The sequence below is a fragment of the Trichomycterus rosablanca genome, chromosome 17 (genome assembly GCF_030014385.1).
Source record: "Trichomycterus rosablanca isolate fTriRos1 chromosome 17, fTriRos1.hap1, whole genome shotgun sequence".
NCBI lineage: Eukaryota > Metazoa > Chordata > Actinopteri > Siluriformes > Trichomycteridae > Trichomycterus > Trichomycterus rosablanca.
The window spans coordinates 20,927,202-20,951,882 of record NC_086004.1 but is presented as its reverse complement, the minus strand read 5'-3'; the positions used below and the strand labels follow the sequence as shown (position 1 = coordinate 20,951,882).

At 41.7% G+C, this 24,681-nt stretch overlaps 1 protein-coding gene across 2 annotated transcripts in view; it reads right to left on the bottom strand.

Moving 5' to 3' along the window:
* Positions 1 to 24,681, bottom strand: part of zfhx3b (zinc finger homeobox 3b) — a 173,497-nt gene that overhangs the window by 15,651 nt on the left and 133,165 nt on the right. For both annotated transcript variants that reach the window (XM_063012347.1, XM_063012345.1), the window contains exon 5: positions 8,623 to 8,730. In XM_063012347.1, coding sequence (XP_062868417.1) covers positions 8,623 to 8,730 — 108 coding nt within the window. The remainder of the gene's footprint in view (positions 1 to 8,622; positions 8,731 to 24,681) is intronic.

Sequence of the window (24,681 nt, the reverse complement as noted above, 5' to 3'; positions counted from 1 at the left end):
TTCTGACCCCACAGTCCCCAATGGCAAAAGTTTGTTTTTCTTCTAAAAGCATCAAACCACAGCAGCAGCTACCTGCCCCAAGGCCTCGTTCAGGAGGAGGAGGAGGGAGCTGACTATCTTTGGACACTGCCTCACCTCGTAAAGCCCAGTAAAGACTCTATAAAACTCATCAATTGCTTACTCAAAAAAACCCACACTTCTTTTTTTCAAACACCCGTGACTAAAATCCGGCTCTTGTGTCCAGTTTTCCAGCTTTCCAGTTTTCGTCGTTACGAAACAAGGACGAACAAAGTCACAATCATGTGGCGCACCGGAACAAAAGAGGCAGCAATACAAAGAGAAAAGAGAAGATTGATGGTTCATGCAATGTGTGTGTAGTGTGTGCGAGTCACGGTTGAGTTGGCACAAGAACATAGCTGAACAGGTCAGATCCATTAACCAAGACCATGACCAGAACAGAAGCTTTTAACAGAAGGGTCTGTGTCTCCCTCGCCTCCCTCAGGAGCAAAGGGTGCGAGTGTGGGCCGGGTTCAAAATAGGGCGACGTGCAGGCATTAAATGTGCCTGTGTTTAGTATGTAAAAAAGAATACACATAAAAGGACATCAATACTCTGATAGAATTTATTCTGCCCATATTTTTTAAATCCACCATGGCAAAATGTGCTCTTCAGGAAGGGCATTCCGTTCGCTCTTTAAATCCTGTGCTCGCCGTACACGAACCTACCCGAAGAACAACAGCAAGACTTCCTTCTGACAGAGCAAAAGCCAAGTGTAAAAAGAAAGTCTCCAGAGTCAATTAGGTGATTATTAATTCATGGGCCTTTTCCGTAAACGGACTGCTGCTGAGTCCCGTAAGTGAATTGGACTTTGGCACCTTCTCTAACCTCCTGGAGATGGACTGCATTTCTCAGCCAGGCTAAGCTGCTAAAGGGGGAGTTTGTTGGCAAAAAAAGTCTATTTTTTTCTTCTGAACCACTAAAAGTGTGTTGCCCTTTTAGGGTGGGTTGTGAGATAAGAAAAGAGACTTTAACATGTACAAGTGTACAAGTGTTGGCTGACATTAACACAGCATAGCCGGTAAAAATGAAATAAACCAGAACTGCACAGCTGCTTTAACCCACTTGTATCCAAATCCCACATATCTGTAGGAAGCCCTATTTTAAGGATTGGGGCAAAGTGGATGGTGCAAAAAAAAAAATTTAGGATGGAAAAAAATTCTAGCATGTCAGATAGGCGTTCCAGTGATAAACAAGCCTGAAAGTATAATATCACACAGGAATTGTCACATAGATGTATTTATCACTCCCTCAGCCACCCTGAACAAAATAGCTCCCCTATTCTGTCCCCTGATTCTAAAACAAGGGCCGGTCTACCCTCAGTCCCCTTGTAATTACTCATTTAGAGAAGCAGGTTTAACTGCCCCTGCTTCCAATCCTTCGCTTTTAATATGCATGTTTTCCTCCTCCTAAAAATAATTTAATCTTCCTCTCTCGTCCTCCCCTCCTTCTCTTTTCTCTACTTGTCATTTTAATCTACAGGCTGCTCTGGTGCCCTGAGCGACAGAAGGCTATATTCCATTCCAATTCATATTTCTCAGGTAATTACTCGGAATCAATTAATTTAAAATAATAATAAAAAAACAGTAGCAACTAAAGGCTTGTGCAATAGCAATTTTGTCATATTCAGGCTCATCATATCGCACTATCCTTGGTGTAACAGGCTTAATGAAAGACCCACCTCTGCTGCTTCAAGTAGCAATGTAGGCCTACAGGCACAACTGCTACAAAGCCGAATTTGCAAACTACGAATTAAATTGGGATTATTAATTAGTGGACATGTTATTAATCCGTTGACGTGTCTAAAGAAACTAAAAAACTCACAGAATGGTGTATTCATTTATTCATTCATTGTGTGTTTTACCACCGCTTTATTAAGATTAAGATATCCTTTATTTGTCATATATACATATACAAAGACGTACAGTGCAATGAAATTCTTTCTTTGCATATACCAGCTTGTTTGAAAGCTGTACGGCGCCCCTGGAGCAGACAGGGTTAAGGGCCTTGCTCAAGGACCCAACAGTGGCTGCATAGCAGAGCCTGGATTTGAACCGCCAATCTTTCGGTTGATAGCCCAAAACTCTACCCACTAGGCTACCACTGTCCCTTACCAATGTCCCCTAACCTGGTCAGTCCATTATAGTGCAATTGGCCTGACTACATTTCTTTGCATCCAGAGAAAACCTACACTGACACAGGGAAAACATGCAAACTAGACAGATATAGGACCCTGGGTGTCTAGGTGGGGAATCAAACCCAGGCACTTCTTGCTGTAAGGGAACAGTGTTACCCACTGTCCCATCAAGCCACTAAAGTGAACTTAGTGACTAGATCTGTTGGAAATTTGGCCTACGAGGGAAGGTTTTTGGACGACACAACAGTCTGCTCATTATACAAATGGGTTATAGATAAAAAGACAATGGATTTCAAGGACAATGCTGATACCATAGCTCTGGGTATTGGTCATTACTGTTAGCAAGTAATTTAATACTATGGATTATCTGTGTCATATATGTAAAATCACACAGGTTTACACAATAGACTGTGCCAGTAAAGTAAAAACAACCCTAAAACGTACACCTCTCTCCTTAATGCACAGGCTTTGTTATTTCTATATGCTTATAAAAATAGAACTTATTTTTGACAGCAACAAAACTTCACGTTCAACAACACTACAGCGAATTCTGTACTTTCGTTCCACTATCGCAAACAGAAATTAATCAGGCATGAAATACTTTGATATGATACAATAAAAAATGCAATCATCTTGACAGATTCCATCACTATGAATGATTTAAAATGCCATATTGATAAAGCAGACTGACTACTTTGACAGCAGGTACATTTACTATGATTATAACTCACCACTACACGCTATCACACGTCCTAACAATAGCTCCTATAAAACCTAGTGATGGACATCTGAGCCATGCAGTGCGTTTGATAGACTGTGCAGCATGCAGTAGCAGCCCTCTACATCCAGGGGGTGCTAATGCACATCTGTGGAGTAAAAGAACCAGTCACTGTCTATTCTCTATTCTGCCACATTTCTCTACACCACTCTATTTTGATGCTTCCCTCCCCACACCCAGAGCCCCATGTGTATCCATTCAGCATGATTCATGCATTTAAGTAAATATATAAGAGAAATGAGATGGGCCCAATTTGGCTGGGTGCTGTGTTAGATGTCAGAATCCAGATGACCTGCTTGGCGAAATTACTTTTTTTTTCCTCGCTTACTCCAGCTCTGGTAATTTAAAAGTCAGGGATGCTGGGTGGAGGTGGGGGTTGTTTTGGGGTTATTCATAAACCTCAGTTGCTGAGGACGGCAACCCCAACCCCCTTTCCTCCCCCCCATATAGAACCCCTCCTTACATATAGTTATGTTAAACACGTCAAATCATTTCGTGACAGCTCCTTCGAGCCCTTTAGTATATTAATAATTCCACTCGTCTTTTTTTTTTCTGCTCCACCTCATTTATTCCCTCACTTGCTCACTCTCCCCATCCTCCATCAACTCAGATGTATTGTTAGCTTTAATATAGGTAAGGTCTGTGTCAGACCCGGAGACATCCATTTTCCTAATGCCGCATCTGCTAGGTGAGCAGGATGTTTGGAGGCAGGGGTGGGAAAGGCTGGTCTTTTATAAATATTTTATACCTAGCACTAGATGCCTCCCGGTTATTGGGAAGGTGGCTGAATTGCTGCATTTTCTAGTGTTGTATTGAATAAAAATACAAGCAACTTTGATTGTGATTGTTTCATAAAATATTCAATCCATTACTGATATTTTTACACCGATCAGCCATAACATTAAAACCACCTCCTTGTTTCTACACTCACTGTCCATTTTATCAGCTCCACTTACCATATAGAAGCACTTTGAAGTTCTACAATTACTAACTGTAGTCCATCTGTTTCTCTGCATGCTTTGTTAGCCCCCTTTCATGCTGTTCGTCAGTGACACTAACATAGTGGTGGTGTGTTAGTGTGTGTTGTGCTGGTATGAGTGGATAAGACACAGCAGCGCTGCTGGAGTTTTTAAACACCTCACTGTCACTGCTGGACTGAGAATAGTCCACCAACCAAAAACATCCAGCCAACAGCGCCCCGTGGGCAGCATCCTGTGACCACTGATGAAGGTCTAGAAGATGACCAACTCAAACAGCAGCAATAGATGAGCGACCGTCTCTGACTTTACATCTACAAGGTGGACCAACAGAGTGGACAGTGAGTGGACACAGTATTCAAAAACTCCAGCAGCGCTGCTGTGTCTGATTCACTCATACCAGCACAACACACACTAACACACCACCACCATGTCAGTGTCACTGCAGTGCTGAGATCATCCAGCACCTAAATAATACCTGCTCTGTGGGAATATACCATTGAAGAACAGCATGAAAGGGGGCTAACAAAGCATGCAGAGAAACAGATGGACTACAGTCAGTAATTGTGGAACTACAAAGTGCTCCTACATGGTAAGTGGAGCTGATAAAATGGACAGTGAGTATAGAAACAAGGAGGTGGTTTTAATGTTATGGCTGATTGACGTATAATAATAACAATAAAAACAAATAACCAAACTGTGTGTTCAAATATTATACAGGCATATCATTCAAATTAATTAGAATTGATTCAAATAAACGCAGTTGATTCTGAATCTTCAAACTGATGAATCATCAGCACGTTTTTACCCCGTATAAAATCAATTTTTGACGTACAGAATAATATCACGTAGCGTTCCCTTGTCTCTTCTGTATGTCTGTCTTGTTCTCTAACCGAAATAATTATAAGCCTTTTTTTTTTTATCCTTTTCTGTCTGGGTGTTTGAAAGCATCTGTGTGTTTGATGACAAACAAATCCAGTCTCTTAGCAGATGACACGCTTATAACACATGCAAGCAGACTCTCTCGTGTCTTTCTAAATGCATTTAATGAATTGTGAGTCGCACTGACAGATTAAAAAAGAGAAAGCCATCAGATTGACGGTAGCTTTAAAAAAAAAGACGTCGCGTTTTACAGCCCCCCCTTCCCCCGGCCGGCACTAATGCTCTCTATCTGACAGTGACTGTCATTCGCGAAAGCAGCCGTGTGTTTCGTCAGCCAGGTTCCAGCGCTGAGGCGACAAGAAGGAGAGAAGAAACTCCAATAACGTTAATGACGGGCCGTACGGCGTGCCTTAGATACTGAGACTCAGATGTCCAGACATGCCTCTAAATAACGAGTTAGTTACACACTATACGGCTTCAAGTATGTGGACACCTGACCATGAGCTTGTTGGACATGCCGTTCCAAAATCACATGCATTAATGACAAGTTGGTTACCCCCTTTTGCGGCTATAACGTAATTTTTTTTTCTATTTTTATTTAGGCATTTTCTCCCAATTTAGTGTAGTCAATTTGTCTTCCGCTGCTGGTGGATCCCTGATTGCAGTTACGGTGGGTATACTGCTGCTCACGCCCCCTCCGACCCGCACGCAGCCCATAGCGGAACCCTTTTTCACCTATACATTCTGCACAGGCGCCTCTCTATCTGCCAATCAGGGTCCTTACACAGCGTTTGAAGACCCAACCCACATAGTCCGGTCATCCCGCCCTAACAGAACCGTGTCTGCTGCAGGCATTGCCAATTATGCCAGCTAGATGGCGCCCAGCCGACCGGTGGCAACGGCGAGTTTCGAACCGAGGAGTACAGAATCTCGGCGCTGGTGTGCTAGTGGAATATCCTGCTGCGCCACATGACAAGGAGACTTGGCTCACAATTAAAGTTCCAATTCATCCCAGATAGGTGTTGTGGGCTTGGAGTCAATCAAACCATTAAGACGTTGCTTTGTGCAAAGAGAAATGTATTCAGTATCATTGATTCAGTTGAAGGGTGGCACTGTCGCCTCACAGCAAGAAGGTACTGGGTTCCTTTTGGTGTGAAGTTTGCATGTTCTGTCTGTATGTGTCCAAAGACATGCAGTCCAAAGACATGCAGTCAGGTTAATTGGAGAAACTAAATTTGCCTAGGTGTGAATGTGAAGTGTTTCCTGCATTTCGCCCAGTGAATTGTACCCACTGTGACCCTGATTGTAATAACAGGGACGAATCTTCTACATTTGGCCATATATTCAAGTCCAGACGGGATTTGTTGGAGACTCGGGACAATGATATAAGACATGTAAGACACAGCCCCATCCAAAACCAAAGCATCTCTGTGTACTGTATGCATCAACACCATCCAGGTGTAGATCTTTCCCCTTCACAGCTAAGGTTCTTACTGACTGTCACACACAAGTAGATTATAAATAGAAAAACTAGAGGAAACAACGACTTCCATTAAACAGTACCTACTGTATATGTGTGATCAAAACATCGTCAGATTTCTCACCTCCACCTTCAGCTCCTCATCACCCCCTCCCCTTTCCACCTTTCTTCAGACATCAAACAGCACCCTAGACCCGGCTCCTTAATGCATGAGCTATTTTTAACTAAGTGTTTCTAATAAGCTGCTGGGAAGCCGGTGAATTTTTCATACGCAAGCACATGGTTCGTTTGTGAAAACACAGAAACACACTTATTTGATGATTAGCGACTGACAGGGGGCAGGAAAGGAATCGAATATTCCCGTCTCAAATCGCAGGCGTTTCAGAAACAGATGCACGAATCCTAATTTGAAGAGTCATCTACCGCCGCACCACAGGTATGACTGAATTATTAATCGAGCGGCTCGTTTCAATGCTTTTTCGCAGCACTTTATTCTGAAGAGTTAAAATATTTTCAGCATTTGCAGGCGAATATGCACGTCCTTATTTCCGCCCGTCAAAGACAGGCGCAACCCGTTCAAAGCTCACAAACAGCTCAGCCTCATTTAAAATAAAAGCTGAAATATCAAAGACATTTTTTAACCAAGATTCAACTTCAGATTTGCCATTAAATCTGTTTTTAAAAGCTTTTTTTTAATTATTATTTTATATCCTCTTTTATTTTCATATTAAAGGTTTTTAATATAATATAATTATGGGCAATCGAGCCATCCTTTTCAGGATCTTTATTTTGTGCATTTTCAGTTTCTCCACTGTAGAAGAGCTTGAATTATGATACATTACTGCTCATGAACTTTTTGTTTTACCATCCTTTTATCCGACTCACTGGGTGTAATGCAGTAACACATCCCAAACAGGACGCCAATCCATCACAGGGCCTCGATCATCCCTCCCATCAGACTGTATGCAGACGCCCGACTGGCCGATAGCACCTTTAGGGATTCGAACCCTGGATCCCAGTGGAAGTGGGCTAGTGTAATTTACCACTGTGCCACATGAGCACCCTGCTCAGGGAATTATGGAAATAATCTTATGTGTCCTAGAATTCATTTACTGAATTTGTTACTGAGATATCATCTCATCTTAGACCCCACACACACCATCCGCTGCCATCTGAGAGGGGATAAATACATATAAACCACTGTATTGCCAGTTTGATGACATTTGGGATAAAACAAAGTCAGACAAACTGGAGCTGAGAGGGAAATGTCAATAAAACAATAAAGTTTTAATGGTTTCATTAATTATAGTTTAAATATACATATCTATTATTTGTGTGTCTAAGTTTATCAACCTGCTACACTAGGCCACACATTGGGACACTTTCAGCACCATTAGAGCACATCAGCAGCATATCAGCCAATTAAAAACAAGGCATCATGGTACAAAAATGAGAAGGTCTTATCAAAAGACATGGATCACTAATTAAAATAAGTCACGTATCAAAATGCTAAACTTAAATGAGGCAGAATAAAGGTTTGTGTTGCTGTGATCACATAAAAATGGTCAAAATGATGTCAATTAATTATTATTGTCCTTGACTAGATACCCTGGGCCTTCATGGCAGTGCATACACAGATCGAGGACATGGTGCATGGTATGTTCACTCCTCCACAGGCCTTCTCCTGCAAGCCCAGCTACCCTGCACAGCCTTTCTCAAATCCCAGGCCTCCCTCCACCTCCAGCACTTCATACAGAGAAAAACAGATTTACTGCCTGACCTGCCCTTTTACCCCTAACACACCTCTGTACGCAACCTGACACCTGCACCTGCCACCCCCCAACGCCCCCACCCCTTCCTTGCCTGACAAATAGCCCTATCTTCAGTTTAAGTGTGGGTGGACGGCAGAGCGGTCACATGTGCTGAAACACATGGCAGTGCTGTAACTCTGCCCACGGGCCCTACGGAGACCAAATGTGTTTTTGTCACTTCATCAGATTAGCCAAATCAGGGCTAATTTGTCGGGGAATTCCAATGAACGAAATCCTCATGAGTAAAAACTGGAAGCCTATTAAATTAAGTCTGATTCCAGGAATTTGAAAGTCAGAGACACTTCTAGTTAAAGAGCTCTGAAAGACTAGAGCTAAAAAAGGTGTAATTAGTTAATGAGCAGCAACACATGAATATGGGCCAAGAATAAAAAGGGCTACAGAGTACTCTGGAGAAATAAACACCCCCCCCCCCCCCCCCCCCCTCCTGTACACCCCCCCCCCCCCCCCCCTTCCCTACTGAGTTGGAAAGATAGCCTTACCTGTCCCTGTGGTGAGCTCCTTCTCCCCCCCACTCTCTCTGTCTTTGGTTTGGTCCTCCTGGTCTGTGATGGTCTCACTGGCAGCCTCCACATCCTCACTCAGCTCTCCTAAAGGGGGAGGAGAGGATGGGATATGTAAATCAGCAAACCATCAGAATTGGTGGAAGCACTTAAAGGGACGGCGACGTTTTTTTTCTATAGGGGCGCGTGCCGATTGCATTCGCTTTCGTGCATGTACTGAGAGACAAAGCAGTAAGGTGTCGATTTCTCACCCTACTTGATGCATAAATAACACCCAAAAGTGTTTAATATAATAATAATGTTATATTGCATTATATTATATAATATATATTATTTATTATTAATAATAATAATAATAATAATATTGTATTACAATATTTAATTATAATAATAATAATATATTGTATTACATTATTTAATAATAACAATAATATATTGTATTACAATATTTAATAATAATAATAATAATATATTGTATACAGTATTTAATAATAATAGTAATATAGTATTACAATATTTAATTATAATAATAGTAATAATACTAATAATATATTGTATTACATTATTACATTATATAATAATAATAATAATAATAAAAATAATATACATATTATTGTATTACTTTATTTAATAATAATAATAATATATTGTATTTCATTATTTAATAATTATAATGGCAATAATAATAAAATGAATACTATATTATTGCCATTGTTATCATTTTATGGCTCTCTATATAAGTTATAATTCTTTCTTTATTTAGGACTATGACACAAACGTCTTTATGGCTTCCTTAGTTTAATACATACATAAAACTGCACAAAAACCGCACACATGCGGTCTAGACATACACACTTTTTCCAGCGTGGTCCAAACTATGCAGACAGGAAAAAGAACCATGTGAAGATTCCGCTTCAACAACGACCAGTTCCCTTCTTTCCCTCCCCCGGTACCTCTCTCTACAATCATAATTGCTGTCCCAAGCTGCTTTCTACTGGGCTCCTTACCAATATTGGGCTCAGGTCATTTCAAAAACCCACGGTAATGCAATTTATATATAAATCATAAATATTTAAAAACCAAGCCTACAATTCATTCTGTTTTGCCAAGTCAAATGCACAAATCCCCTGTAACCATCTTAAAAGCCCCAGTTCGATATATCAGCCCACTTAAAAGCAGTGAACTCCTAACAATGGATCTCCAATAATACCATGTGTAAGTAAGAGAATACGCTGGAAAACAGATAATAAAGTGGGCATCAATCTTTTTTTTTTATTCCTCCCCCGTGCCCCCCCAAGCGCCCCCTTTTCCTGCCCCAGGTTTGTTTAAAAGCAGTGTGGCGGGCACGCTACCGCCATTGATTCAACAGCACTAAAGTCCGGTCAATATACCTTATCAGTTATTACACAAGTCAGCTAATTCTCAGCAAATGTACTTAAAATGTTCTTTTGAAAACGCCCCTCCACTTTCCACTCTATCTGGTGGGCTATTGATAAATCGACAGGGCAACAAACGCTTCCGAAATCTCCTGCTCAAATATTCATCCCTTGCGGTTTAGTGCAGCTGGCACACTGCATGGCTGCACTCAAACCACAAATTTAAATCAGTTTTTACTGTCCAGTAATGTTCCAGCCGCTTGAAGACTCGCCTGGGTCTTCTAGCCTAAACATGAAACCCGAATCGCATGCTTGGGCTCCGAGGCCGCCGTGTAATCCGTTAAACTTTATACTCTTACGTCTCACCTCAGGACGGATTCCACAGCTTCCAAAATGGAGCCCCTGATTCATTAGGGTCGGAGTTCCGGCATCAACTCACGTTCCTAAATCTGGAGCTGCATTTTTCTTGTAAAGTAACGGGTCTTCATATCATATCAGAAAACATGTTTTTTTTTCTTATTAATTATTGATGTGATTGATGTTAGCCCATGTTTCATCACTGCTACAGTGGTTCAGTGGTTTCATAAACAGTCTTTAGAAAAGAAGCTCCATTCACACTACAATATGTAGCTACTAGACGGACAGCATAACTGACCTGAAACGAGACCAGGTATGAAAGCATCAATCTCTGTGTTTTATAAATGCTGTTGCCCACCTTCACTTCAACGTCAATAGCTAGCAGCTAGTCAGGTTGTGTGGACGATACTTAGCAAATGATGCTAAGATGCTAGGTGCAGAGCAATCCGTGTGTACGAAAAAAAAGTATCTCACTAAATGATTTGCACATCATATAATATAACAATATAAGTGATCTCAACACCTTGCTAGATTATACTAGGTATGTATAGCCTTTTTCTTTCAAAAATGACTAGATTTTTTTATGTTTCCAAGGCAACCTGTAATTTCCGCTTCGCTCGGTCCAACCTCGGCTGCTGAGGCAGGTCTAAGCCATGAAAAGGATGAGAGGCACGAGCCAGACTCGTCACAAACCTCCAGAATACTACAGCCTGAAGAAATCCAGCTCAGCTGGGTGCAACATTAGCATCCACTTCTGACAGGAGCATCCAGATTACACAATAATCCTCAGGTACATTTTCACCTTTAGAAGAGCTAACCATGTGTCTAATTCCTACTTTGCACACGTACATGCTCTCTCTCTTTCTCTCACTCCGTACCTCCGTACAGATTCAAGTCTATAAAACCTGGGAAATATCATCTGTCGCTGTTACACGTACTGGTGAACCCTTCTCTCTCCCCACCGTCCTCTCTTCTTCATACACCGCTTCCTCATTTAGTTTTTTAATCAAGATATATGACACCCTCTCGCCGCACCTCTTCCACTTAAACCCCCATAATGTATGCAGAAATGTAGACGTTTAATTCCAGCCGCGCACCACATCTTTAAGTGCCAAACGGTCTGCCTATCCCTCATCTCATCTGCCACGGTACTACACAGTGATTAAACCCGGGCCAGATATAATTAATGAAAGGTCACAAGAGTAGGTCGCAAATGGTGGGACGTGTCCGCGGCTGCAGCTGATTAGGGCTGGAAGGATACTGGGAGGAAACTGAACTATTGCATCAGGTCATTCTGTGATCCAAATCCTGACGTTAATAATAAAAATATTAAAAAAAAAACGTTAAGTATAACAGTTTGAAGGTTGGAATTTCTAATTAATCATCCTCATTAACCCTCCTTGTTCAATAATATTAAACTTTTGCTCTGATCTAATCATGCAAATTAAATAAGTCTGACACAGTGGAAGAGAGATACAGCGCTCAACGGTTCAGCTCAACTGAGGGAAAAAGTAAAGAAAATGAGAGAAAATACAACCATCACATCTTCCTAATTTTTTTATTTAGGTATTTTAGCCACACCCATTGCAACAGGTGTTAAATCAGTTATATAAAATAAATAATATGCTTCCACCTTTTGCATGGCTGTTCTCCTGAACACCTTTGAGATGAATTGGAATGCCTACAGTGCTTCGTATTTATTGCCTGACCTTTCAAATGCTATTGGGCACATATGTCCACAAACATACTTCAAAACCATGTGGCTGCTGTAATAGGTATACATACCAATTCCATATTAATGCCCATGGTTTTGGTATAAGCTTATGGTTATGTGTCCACATACTTTTGGTCATACAGTGTATGTACATGCAGAAGGTAGATTGGTCCTCCCAGGTGGGAGGAAGTAAGTAGGTGGATTCGCAGTGATAAACTGAAGCTCTGACCAGAATGTATTTCTGCCTTGTGATCAGTGTTTCCTGGGTGCCACCAGACCCAACGCAACCCTGACCAGGCTTGAGTGGTGAAAAATAAGTGAATACGGGCGCGCGCACACGTGCACACGCACACACACACACACACTTCTGTATGCCACCTATTACAGTAAATCGTCTTTCTTGAGAATGTAGGGGCACAGACAGACCTATAGGTGTCACCCTATACAAGCTGAGAAGAAGTAAAGCACACACACACACACACACACACACACATTATGGATGGAGGAAGGGTTAGAAAGACACAGACAGATACAGTACATGGCTGGAAAAGGAAAAAATGCAAAAGAAATATGTGCAGATGACAAAAGCAGATGCTGGGCAGGAAGTGAGCGGAGGAGATGAGACTCAGAAGACGGTGCGATTACCTTCAGATGATGCCGAGCGGCCTCCCCCCAACCAGGAGGAGCGGTGATTACACACATACTGATCCTACTGACAAGCACAAACCACCGAATAAATAATACACAGCACCCAATGCTCTCCCTAGCACCGACTAGTTCAACCGAATGACCAGTGCGTACACTACACTGCAATCCTTCACAAAGGTCAACCAAAAAAATAGTACCTTCTAGAACCCTCCACAAACTCAGCGGCTGTGATCTGAGTAGCTTCTAGCCTGGCTAGGATCCCTCCATCCTGCTTTTTCTCCTGTCCTGGCCCACAGTGTCCGCAAGTCCGGCCTCCGGTCGCTCGTATTAGGATCATCGAGGTGCTGCTTAGCATTTGTACCAGGTGCCCCCTGTGCACTTGAATGTACCCCACTCCACCCCTCTCCTAACCACTAAGCATCTCTTCGTGGTCCTCCTCAGACAGCTTCCTTTTCTTAAAGACGATGCTGTCGGATAAAAATCGCGATCGCATTTCACACCTCCCAGACTCTATCTCTCTTCCTTCTATTTTCCTTTCTCTTTTTATTTTGACACCCCCTATACTCGGACCCTACCGCCCCGCTCTCGCACCCCCCCCTTCCATATATCAAAGCCGGGCCTGACTTCGGACCGGCCGGTGGAAAATGAAAATGACAGAAGGGGTCCGCGAGACAATGGGACACAAGCCCCCATGCTGGGGGATTTCATGCATTGCCCACTCTTCATATCAACACCCTGGCCAACCATCCACATGACCCCCCTCCCCGCAACACACACACACACTACACAAAATCCTTCTCAAAACCAAAAGTCAGTAATGTGCCGAAATGTCCCTGGTTATCCTCCTAGGCTTCTGATCTCTGGAATACATGGAGTGGAAAACCAGGACAGCCTCCACTGATGGCATTGTCCTAGTGTCTCTCAAAAATGAACCAACCAAACAAGTGGACAAAATCTCAGCTGATGGCCTTGTCCTAATGTCTCTGACAAAAAAGAACCAACCAAACAAGTGGACATCTCAGATGATTCCCTTGTCCTGGTGTCTCTCAAAAAAGAACCATCCAAACAAGTAGACAACATCTCCGCTAATAGCTCTGCCCTAGTGTCTCACAAAAAGAGAACAAACCAAACAATTGGACAACATATCAGATGATGCTTTTGTCCAAGTGTCTCACAAAAAGAGAACAAACCAAACAAGTGGACAAAATCTCCACTGATGGCCTTGTCCTAGTGTCTCACAAAAAAGAATCAACCAAACAAGTGGACAACATGACAGATGATGCCCTTGTCCAAGTGTCTCACAAAAAAGAACCCTAAATAATTATATAACCAGGATTTAAAAGCATATGCAAATCATTAAGCCACAAAATATTTACGCCGTGCTCCAGTGCTACTTGTAAATACAGGCAAGCAAAGTTCACACACACTAAAGACCGTGGTGTGCATTAGGCAAAGCCTTCTGTCACCATAAACACAGAGCATGAGTCATGCTTAGAGACCTGGACGTCACAGAGCAACACAGTCCACATGCTGACCACACTCACCAACACCACACACTCTCCTCCCCCCTCCGCATCACACACACACACACACACACACACACAGACACACACAAACACACACACAAACACACACACAAACCTCTCAAACACTGCAAGCAAAGCCAGTACCTTTTCTGTTGGGAAGGCCGCGGCTCCGTGGCCGTACGGGGCCGGGTAATGTGCTGCCTCCCCGATCCGGCTGCTTAAAGCCATGCTACTGGTTCATCCCTGGCCCTACCATGACCCCTTGATCTAAATGTGAATGAATATTTTGTGCCTTCACAGGACTGAGCAGAGAGGGAGGAGGTGGGGGCAGGAGTAGGAGGAGGAGGAGAAGGAAAAGGAGGTGGAGGTGGAGGTGGAGGCTGGAGGAGAGATAGAGGCAGGAGTAGAGAGAGCGAGAGGAATAGGGGGGCGAAGCTAATAACTAAAAACTTAACAGCAAGTTAATCACAAACAGGAGGGAAAGCTCACGCTGCCCTAAAAGAATTTGGATGATCGTGTACACCCTCCCCCGTCTTCTGAAGCTCCTGTTTTTTAGCCGATTCCCAAAGTTTTAGGCTAAATTTGACCTCTCAAGGCTTTCAGAGTCACTGGCCTTTTCAGAGGAAAGCAGATCATACGCAGACGGGATTTATTTTCGTCAACCACAGTGATTCCTAATAAGGGGATGCAGTTAACACAACATCAGACTTTTTGGGGAAAACCCATCACTGGTTTAGGATGAAGCTTAATCATGGAAAATGTTTATATGTAAAAATAATGTTTAAATGTAGTAAAACTAACTCCCCAGTAACAGTTTAGTCCTTAGAAATACTATACTACCCAAAATTCCAAAGTGAAAATCAAAGCAGAGGCTATGTTTTAACCAGCCAAGCTTCACTTAGCTGACTAGCTAGCACATTTGCTAGCACACTGGAAAATCCAAACAGAAACATAATATAAAAGAAACACTACATAAAAATAACACTATAATTATAAAATGTATTAAAAAGCTCTGTATGGGAGCTTTGTATTGCCTGGATGTTTAAAAAAATCCCCTTTGTGAGATCAGGAACCACCTGCCTAATGCTAAGTTTGTTTTAATATTTTAAGCTCTTATTTCCGAAAAAATGAACGACGTTGAGCTCTATAATCAAGTCACGTCTTGATAATGTCACGTCTTGATGTTTAAATCTAGTAAAACTAACTTACTAGTAGTAGTTTAGTCCTCAGAAAAACTACACTACCCAAAATTCCACAGTAAAAAGCTTCACTTAGCTGACTAGCTAGCACATTTGCTAGCAAACTGGACAAGCTGGACTTAAAAAGATCTAATTGTTATAACAGTAATAATAATATAATATTGACATGAATTAAAAAGCTCTGTATGGGAGCTTTGTATTGTCTTGATGTTTAAAAAATCCCCTTTGTGAGATCAGGAACCACCTGCCTAATGCTAAGTTTGTTTTAATATTTTAAGGTCTTATTTCCGAAAAAGTGGACGGTCACTGTTGAGCTCTATTGATAATGTCACATTATGATGTTTAAACCTAGTAAAACTAACTTACCAGTAATAGTTTAGTTCTCAGAAATACCCAAAATTCCACAGTATAAATTAAAGTAGAGGCTACGTTTTAACAAGTTAAGCTGACTAGCTAGCACACTTGCTAGCAAACTGGACAATCCAAACAAAAACATAATATAAAACAAACACTACATAAAAATAATACTATAATTATAAAATGTATTAAAATGCTCTATGTGAGAGCTTTGTATTGTCAGGATGTTTAAAAAAAATCCCCTTAATGAGATCAGGAACCACCTGCCTAATGCTAAGTTTGATTTAATGTTTTAAGCTCTTATTTAGATTCTCTTCTCCAGAACTTAAGGTGCTGAAAAAAGTGGACGGTGGTTGTTAAGCTCTATTATTAAGAATAGTAACACAGAACCACAACAAGACAATCATACTGCCAACTCAACTCCGACACTATAGAAATGATCTATCAGGTACAACAAAAGAGGGTTTTCTAACTGCACAAATTAATTGAGTCAACTCCATTAAATAAAATCATTAAACCAATTAGTTTGAAATAAAAATGGCTTCTATATTATCACAGTGTTTTATATATTCTATTAGTGTTTTTAAATAAATGAAACCTGTTCATGTAGCAAGACTTAATAGTAGACGTGGTTCAAAACGCTGCAGACGCGCTAATTAATAAATCATAACGGATGACTGTCATTCTCAGGTTTGAAATGGATTGGTTGCTGAAAAGTGGGTTAATGTCAGAACCATTACTCCTCCTGGGCCGTTTGACAATGCTGTGCGTGTGTGTGTGTGTGGCTGTGCTTTTCACTGCCATGCTCTGTGCTGGCCTGGAAGGGTGCTTCAATGCCTGGAGGACATATCCACACACAAAGACGGGCCAGATGGACTTAGCCCCGGTCTTAATAAATGCACTGGCCTCTCATTTTCATTTGCGCATTATGTATATATATACCTGGGAAACACACCCGTCTCCTTCTCCTGCCTGCTATACCCTTGGTCTGTCTTTGTTTCTCTCTCTGACACTGCCTCTTTATAGATATTAGGTTTAGGGGGGTGAGGAAGAGGTGGATGAGAGGCAAGAAAGGGGGGGTGACGTTGGGGGGAAAACATCACTGCTGTCACAAAGGGCAATCGCATCAAATTTGAAATATTCACCAGTGGCTCGGAAAATGCAATGGTACAGTTGTGACAGCCGTGCGAGTTCCCCTACGACCCTTCAGCTCTCACCCGTACCCATCAGGACCTGAAATACGCTTGAATATGTACGGCCCGGGAAAAAAAGTATTGATTTTTTATTTGCTAAAAAAAGTCGCAATAGTCTAACCTGAAATGATCTCTGCTCTTTCGCGCATAGCTCCTTCATGTTCAGCTGTGGACGCACATCTGTCTGATTCACACAAGAAAAGTATTAGAACATATATACAAGCCAGGCTATTAGGGCTTGACTTTATAATAAAGCTTGTTTTTACTGAATGTGCACAAATTCCCACAGACACACTCCAAAATGTTGGGGAAAACCTTGTGAATTGTGTATTTGACACAACGTCCACCCCTACACACATATATTAACCAATACTGATAAATTAGAACACAGATGTAAGTTAGGCTATTAGGGCTTGACTTTATAATAAAGCTCTTTTTTACTGAATGTGCACAAATTCCCACAGACACACTGCAATGTCCACCCCTACACTCATATGCTCAAATCAAAGCAAACTCATAGGAATATGGTACATGAATAAATGACAGTTGAATATAAAGACTAAATCCCCAAAAGTACACTCATCACTCATCGTAATATTCATTTTGTTCATACTACTTCGGCCTATACACTTTGAAATCAAATAAAACCACTAGCGCAGGCATGCACGTATGCATGCATAAAGCCAAACCTGTCCATTAACAGCTCCTTATCGGTTTGCATTTGTCTCTGGATACCACAGGACCACGTGGCGAGGCGTGTAAAAAGAAACCGCCGCCTGTTGATTTATCGAGTGCAAGTATTTGCATATCTTTGTAGTACATTCATCTGCCCGCTGACCACTCTCTAGTAGGTGCTGGCTCAGTAAATCGATGCAGTCACGTCCGAAAGTGTGTAGCATGTAAGTGGAAGTAAAACCCAACACACACAAGCTAAGCAGTTTTTTTGTAAAATCGCCGCACACCTACGGCCTTATCCCAGCGTCCGCAGGCTGTGCGGTTCCTGCCCCCGGAGTTGACCCTCGCCGGGCCTGGCCAGGGTGCAAATCGGCCCGACGCACGCTTGTTTATAAAAACGCATCGGGGGATAAAACAGAATTTTCAAGGTTTATGAATATCAGTATGGTTAATCGATGACTTCTTAAGAAATCTTCGAGTGGGGCTGATATCGACGTGTTTACGTGTTTACTCGTGCTTGCTCGGACCCGAAAAACGCACGGCTCCCGCTTATAATCGCGAAGGCCTGTAGACTCTCTAGACGTATCTGCTGGCTGTGACGGCGTAACGTTTGCACATCTAAACAGACCCGAATAAGAAATGAGCGGCTCGAAACTTGCAAGTACGCAGTGCAGCTAGTGGCTTCCCCAGCACACGCAGCCCATCATTACAGTTCCACCCTTGCCTGCCTCTAATAGCAATCCACTAAGGAAATCCAATGATTACATTGTGCAGCCACTCTAAAGCATGGTTGCGACGGCCACCGGTTATTGAAAAAACGAGTCTCAAGTCATCCGTCCCACTCTTCGGGAACTTTCTAATACAAATCAAATATTCGCTCCTATCTTTCTCCATTTGTCTTTCTTCCCGGTCCTTTTTGCATAACCCATCCATTACTTCCACATGAAATATGAAAAGGCAATATCCTTTCCCTGTTTGTAGTGAAGCGTAATACATTTATGTTGTCATTTATAGGAAATAATCGCAAACCTCTCTTTCATTTTCCAGTTCAAATAACCATAAAAAATTAGCCCGCAATGTCAGGGGGAACAAAAAAAAAAGGGACATGCTTAGACTATTGCGCGAGACACCGCACTTGACATTTTTCCTTAATAGGAAAAAAAAAACAATGCTTGTTTCCAGCTTCACCCCCCCACTAACTTTCCTTTAATTTCCTTTAATTTTTAATTAAAAACAAAACCAAAAATGTTCAAAAATGTTTTGTTTTTTTGTTTGTTTTTTTACAATTGGACTGACAGAAAACACCACAGAGGTCACCATAACTAGCTTTGTTTCTCCTATCATGTACTAGTGCCAGAGATGGGGATTCGAGTCTGCACACACAGCAACTTCAAACTCGGACTCGACTCATGACTCGTAAACAACAAGTCCCTAGCGTCAGCATGTGTTATCATTACTTACGTGTGACAATTATATACGTTTTCTTAACCCGCAACGCACGCAATGGGTAACAAAAAAAGTTACAGCCAGCTTCCGGAGTAGTGATGAAGCGTCGCTCCCCACTTTCTACAAAGTTTGAAGTTCACTTCATTTGAACATTTTCGTTACCGTTGGATTGGAATCTGACTTAAAATGGTGGAATACCCTACGTAGAGCACTTCACAGAAACAACTGGGGTGAATGGAACGCTCCTACAGAATTGGCGCTAATGGTTGAAAGAATCAGACCTTCTAATTTAAATTTTTAGTAAGAAATGCTGTTATTTGCATTCACTCAGTTTGCGTCACACAGATGATTGTCAATGAAACGCTTGATTGGCTTTGGAGGTTTTTAATTATAAGCACATGTACAAAATAATGGATTATATTCCTAATGGGACACACGGTTATAAATTTAATAGCATCTGGAAGAACATAAGCTAAGGTAAGCAGTGATTATGATTTATTTTGCTGTGTTTTGGATTTTGGCCGCTGTGCCGTGATTTATCGTATCAGTTTAAGCTTTTTACTGGTACCTTCTTGTTATGGAAATTACATTCATTTGCACAATGACTAGGAAAGTAAAGGCACTAAGTAAAACGGCAAAATACAGTTGCTAATCTGTTGTTGTTTTTTATCTGAACTTAAATATTATTTGTTTATTTCTACGCTACATTTCCAATATATGTTTTGTGTATATTATATTGACTCGTGACTTGACTCGGACTCTAGCCTAAAGACTTGTGACTTGACTCGGACTCTAGCCTAAAGACTTGTGACTTGACTCGGACTCTAGTCTAAAGACTTGTGACTTGACTCGGACTCTAGCCTAAAGACTTGTGACTTGACTCGGACTCTAGTCTAAAGACTTGTGACTTGTCTCGGACTCTAGTCTAAAGACTTGTGACATGACTTGGACTCTAGACTAAAGACTTGTGACTTGACTCGGACTCTAGTCTAAAGACTTGTGACTTGACTCGGACTCTAGCCTAAAGACTTGTGACTTGACTCGGACTCTAGCCTAAAGACTTGTGACTTGACTCGGACTCTAGCCTAAAGACTTGTGACTTGACTCAGACTTGTATTTTGTGACTTGTGAACATCTCTGACTAGCGCACACAGACAGCTGGTAGTCTGGTAGTTGGAATAAATAATCAAGCAGCTATCACATGCCCCTAATCTCCAAACCCTCAGCGCCTTCGATCAACTCAGAGAGCATCAGGCAAAGCGTAGATCAGCTCAGGTAAAACAGAGCAGGTCTGAGATGTTAGAACTCCACTGGGCCACTTTGAATAAGAAATACAGCTACTAAAGAACGTCCCAGTTTCCCTGATCTGCCTATTTACAGTAATATACAAACTAGCAGTAATTGGATTGCTAGCCGTGGAAGGTCCATAATGAGGCTTAATAGACATGCGTTGTTTCTCTGCAGTAATTATGTACAACATGATCATGCCCTATCTCTATTTTCTGGATTTAATTACTACAGATGTGTTTATCTGGCTTACAATTAATATTTGTTTATTTGCATGGTTATATATACGAGAATTTTTATGAGCTTTGACAGCCATCCTGAAAATGTACTTTTGAAATCCTGCCAAATGAACAGACGAGTCAAATTTATTTCATAATTAAAATCGTTTCTCATTGCTGCTCTTTTTTCATCACAGAGTTGCAGAAGACATTCTGTCAGAAAGAAATGGTGTTGTAACGTGTGCAAACAGAGCAATGAAAGCAAGGGTTTTTTGGGTGAATGAAGCTGAATGAATGAGCAGAGAAACAAAATGTGTGCTGCTGCTTTTAGACAGGTGTACAACATGACTGATTCGAGAAATGATCTTGCTAACAGGTTGAGTACACAGTGATGTTAAGACAAGATAGCAGAAAGGAAATATCTTATTGTAATTGGGGTAGAGATGATAGAAGCTTCGGTCAAAAAGACTGCTCCGTGAACCAGTGTATACTGTGTTTTTGCCAGGTGTGGCATACACCAAGAGAATGGTACAGGTCCAAAAGCTTGACTTCCATAATAAGTGGGTCTGGTTGCTACGTTATTTTTTTATTATTATATAGTTTATGCATTTTCTCCCCTTTCTCTCCCAACTGTTTAGCGCGTCCAATTGCCTAATTGCGTCACGCTTCCTCTCCACCAATTCCGACCCCCGCTCTGATTTGAGGAGAACGAAGCTGACGCACGCCCCCTCCGACACGTGGGCAGCAGCCGTATGCATCTTTTCACCCACACTAGGCGAGTGCATATATGCAAATCAGCCTTGTGTACGGAGAGACACACCCTGATCAATGCACTTCTTCCCTGCCTCATCATCAATCAGCCAGCAGAGGTCGCAGTCACATCAGTCACGAGGAGTCCCTATCCGGCTAAGTAACCCACCCCTATATGAACAACAGGCCAATCGTCGTTCTTGTGGCAGCTCGGCCCAGCCGGGTGGCAGAGCCGAGATTCGATGCGATGTATTCGAGATCCCAGCATTGGTCTGCTGGTTCAATTCTACACTGCGATAATCGAGTCCGTCATCACAGCTTCTATCACCGTCTGGTTTGGCTCGGCGTCTCTGCACACCAAACGTAAGCTACAGCGTACAGTGAGATGTGCAGAGAAAATCATCGGCTGTCGTCTTCCCACCCTAAAAGAGGGCAAGGAAGCTTATGGCAGACTCTTCTCACCCCGGTCACTCATTTTTTCAGAGGTTCTCATCTCAGCGGAGACAGAGAGTGAGAGCATTAAAGACTCGTACAAACCGCCACCTCCACAGCTTCTTTCCCCAGGCAATCAGCTTACTCAACAAGGACTACTCCCACATCCCTCCGTTTTAATAAATGCTCGTGGGTTTCACACAAGCTTCCCGCATTTTAATAGTTAATGCACATATGCACCTTATGTGTAAATAATCTCTATTGCACAATTTTTTATCACTACTATATTGTTTATTTTATTCTATGTATATATATACCATTGTTTATTGTTTATTATACGTTTAGATATAGTGTACCTTTTACTATTTAACTTGTATGTATGTTGACACCTGCACCTAAAGAAATTCCTTGTACATCTGCTACTTGGCGAATAAAAAGATTCTGATTCTGATTCTGATTCTAAAGTGTGTTTTTACCGCTGTGCTACCTGAGCAGCGTTGGTATGTTATTTAGTATGTTATTCTGAAATGTACAGCAAATCAATAAAAAGTTATTTGATTGATCACCTGATCAATATAATGGAACGTTTATGATCAGATTTATGTTCTGACGCATTAGGGAACTCTCATTACTCAGCCTAACGTTTAAAAAGAATGGTCTTCTATTCCTGTCCTGTGATGGACTGGCGACCTGTCCAAGGTGTTTCCTACCATAGAATTGGTAAAACAAACAAACGAACAAATGTTTTACACTGATTAGCCATAACATTAAAACCACCTCCTTGTTTCTACACTTACTGTCCATTTTACCGTATCCACTCTATTAGACACTCCTACCTAGTTGGTCCACCTTGTAGACGTTAAGTCAGAGACGATCGCTCGTCTATTGCTGCTGTTTGAGTTGGTCATCTTTGAGATCTTCATCAATGGGCCCAGGACGCTGCCCATGGGGCGCTGTTGGCAGGATATTTTTGGTTGGTGGACCATTCTCAGTCCAGCAGTGACAGTGAGGGGTTTTAAAACTCCACCAGCATTGCTGTGTCTTATCCACTCATATCAGCACAACACACACTAACACACCACCACCATGTCAGTGTCACTGCAGTGCTGAGAATCATCCACCACCCAAATAATACCTGCTCTGTAGTGGTCCTGGGAGAGCCCTGACCATTGAAGAACAGCATGAAAGGGGGCTAACAAAGCATGCAGAGAAACAGATGGACTACAGTCAGTAATTATAGAACTACAAAGTGCTTCTATATGGTAAGTGGAGCTGATAAAATGGACAATGAGTGTAGAAACAAAGAGGTGGTTTTAATGTTATGGCTGATCAGTGTATGTATCTACACAGCGCATTTAGGCTGTGGCGGCCCAACAATTTTCCTTTAATTTGTCACCCTTCTGTACATGTGAAACGTCTTTATTCATTATAACTCACTGTGCAGTTTTAATTCATTAAGCTTATGGAAAAGTGTTGAGAATTGTTGTCACGGCTCAGACAAATGAGGTGGCCACTAAAGCAAAATGCAAACATGACAAAATGCTATTCGGAAGCACTGGCGCCTTCCCGCGTACTCGATTTTTCCCCCCTCTGTTTGGAAATTTACATATTTCTAAAGAAGGATTATAGTTTGTGATGCATATAATGAGATTTCCACTGAAAAAGCTAATGAAAAAGACTCATCTTGCGCAATTAGCTAGAGCTTATTTATTCCTTTCTTGTAATATATTAATTCATTATCGTATCACTCCGCCATTATTTATTTATTTGATTTTGCACATACCTTACAGCCTTAATTACAACAGGGACCGGAGGAAGAGATGCAACGGCACTCCTCTATCAGTTGATCTAGTTATCCTTTTAATCTCAATAGTATATCCATCCAATCTCTTATCAGCATGCACTAATCTCAGTCTAATCAGTTTACCAATTTGCTTTATGCTGGCCGGCTCAGTGGAGGGAAAGAGAGTCAAAACGTTCTCAACATGACAGTCCTGTCAATGTCGGCTGGATTTAGCCGGATCAAAAACGAAGCTGAGAAAAAAAAAATAATAATAAAACCCTTGATGTCCTTTCCGGCTGCTAAGTTTGCAATTAGCTATTAATGCATCTGTTAGGAGTCCACACCCTTCAGGGATGCTGCAGTCCAAAACCACAGCTGTTCACCCTGGGAAATTAAACGCACCTCTGTTCGGTGCGGAACAGACTTAGGGACTGAACCTGACTCCCCTTAGGTTCAGATTGGTTCAAACAGACAGTGGGATGCAGTGTAGTTTCATACTAAATATAAAGAGTATGAAGTGTGCTGCAGCCCTCCTCTCTCATCAGCTAGTTTTCTTTGGCTCGGTGATGTGTGAGAGCCGGGCGCAAATGCGATGCCACCGCAACAGCTGCCTTGAAATAATGGGGCATTCAAATATCCCCCTGCCTTCATCTTGGTCATGCTGGATTTACTGTACGACATAAAGGCACGGTGCTGCCTGCAGTTCCCTTGTCCATCAACATGTCAGAGTCCATTTCATCAGCACACACTTAACTAAAGCTTTAGGTCAAATACACTCGGTAATGGTGGTCTAAATTGACACTTTACAGGCTGCCCAAAAAAAAAAGTTACAGACGATGTAATCAACAGAACTATACCAATTTTCAGTCTGGCGCAAAGCATTGATGTGAAAACAGATCCAAGTCCACGACTGCCAAGCCTTCTGAATTGATACAGTGTGAAGGAAATGCATCTTCACTTCATTAATATTATTAAATATTAATATTAATATTAAAATGATCAACATCCACTAAAATACATGCCCAAGTTGGTCCTTCAAAGTGTGCTTGGTGTATCATGAACACTTGTACATAATGA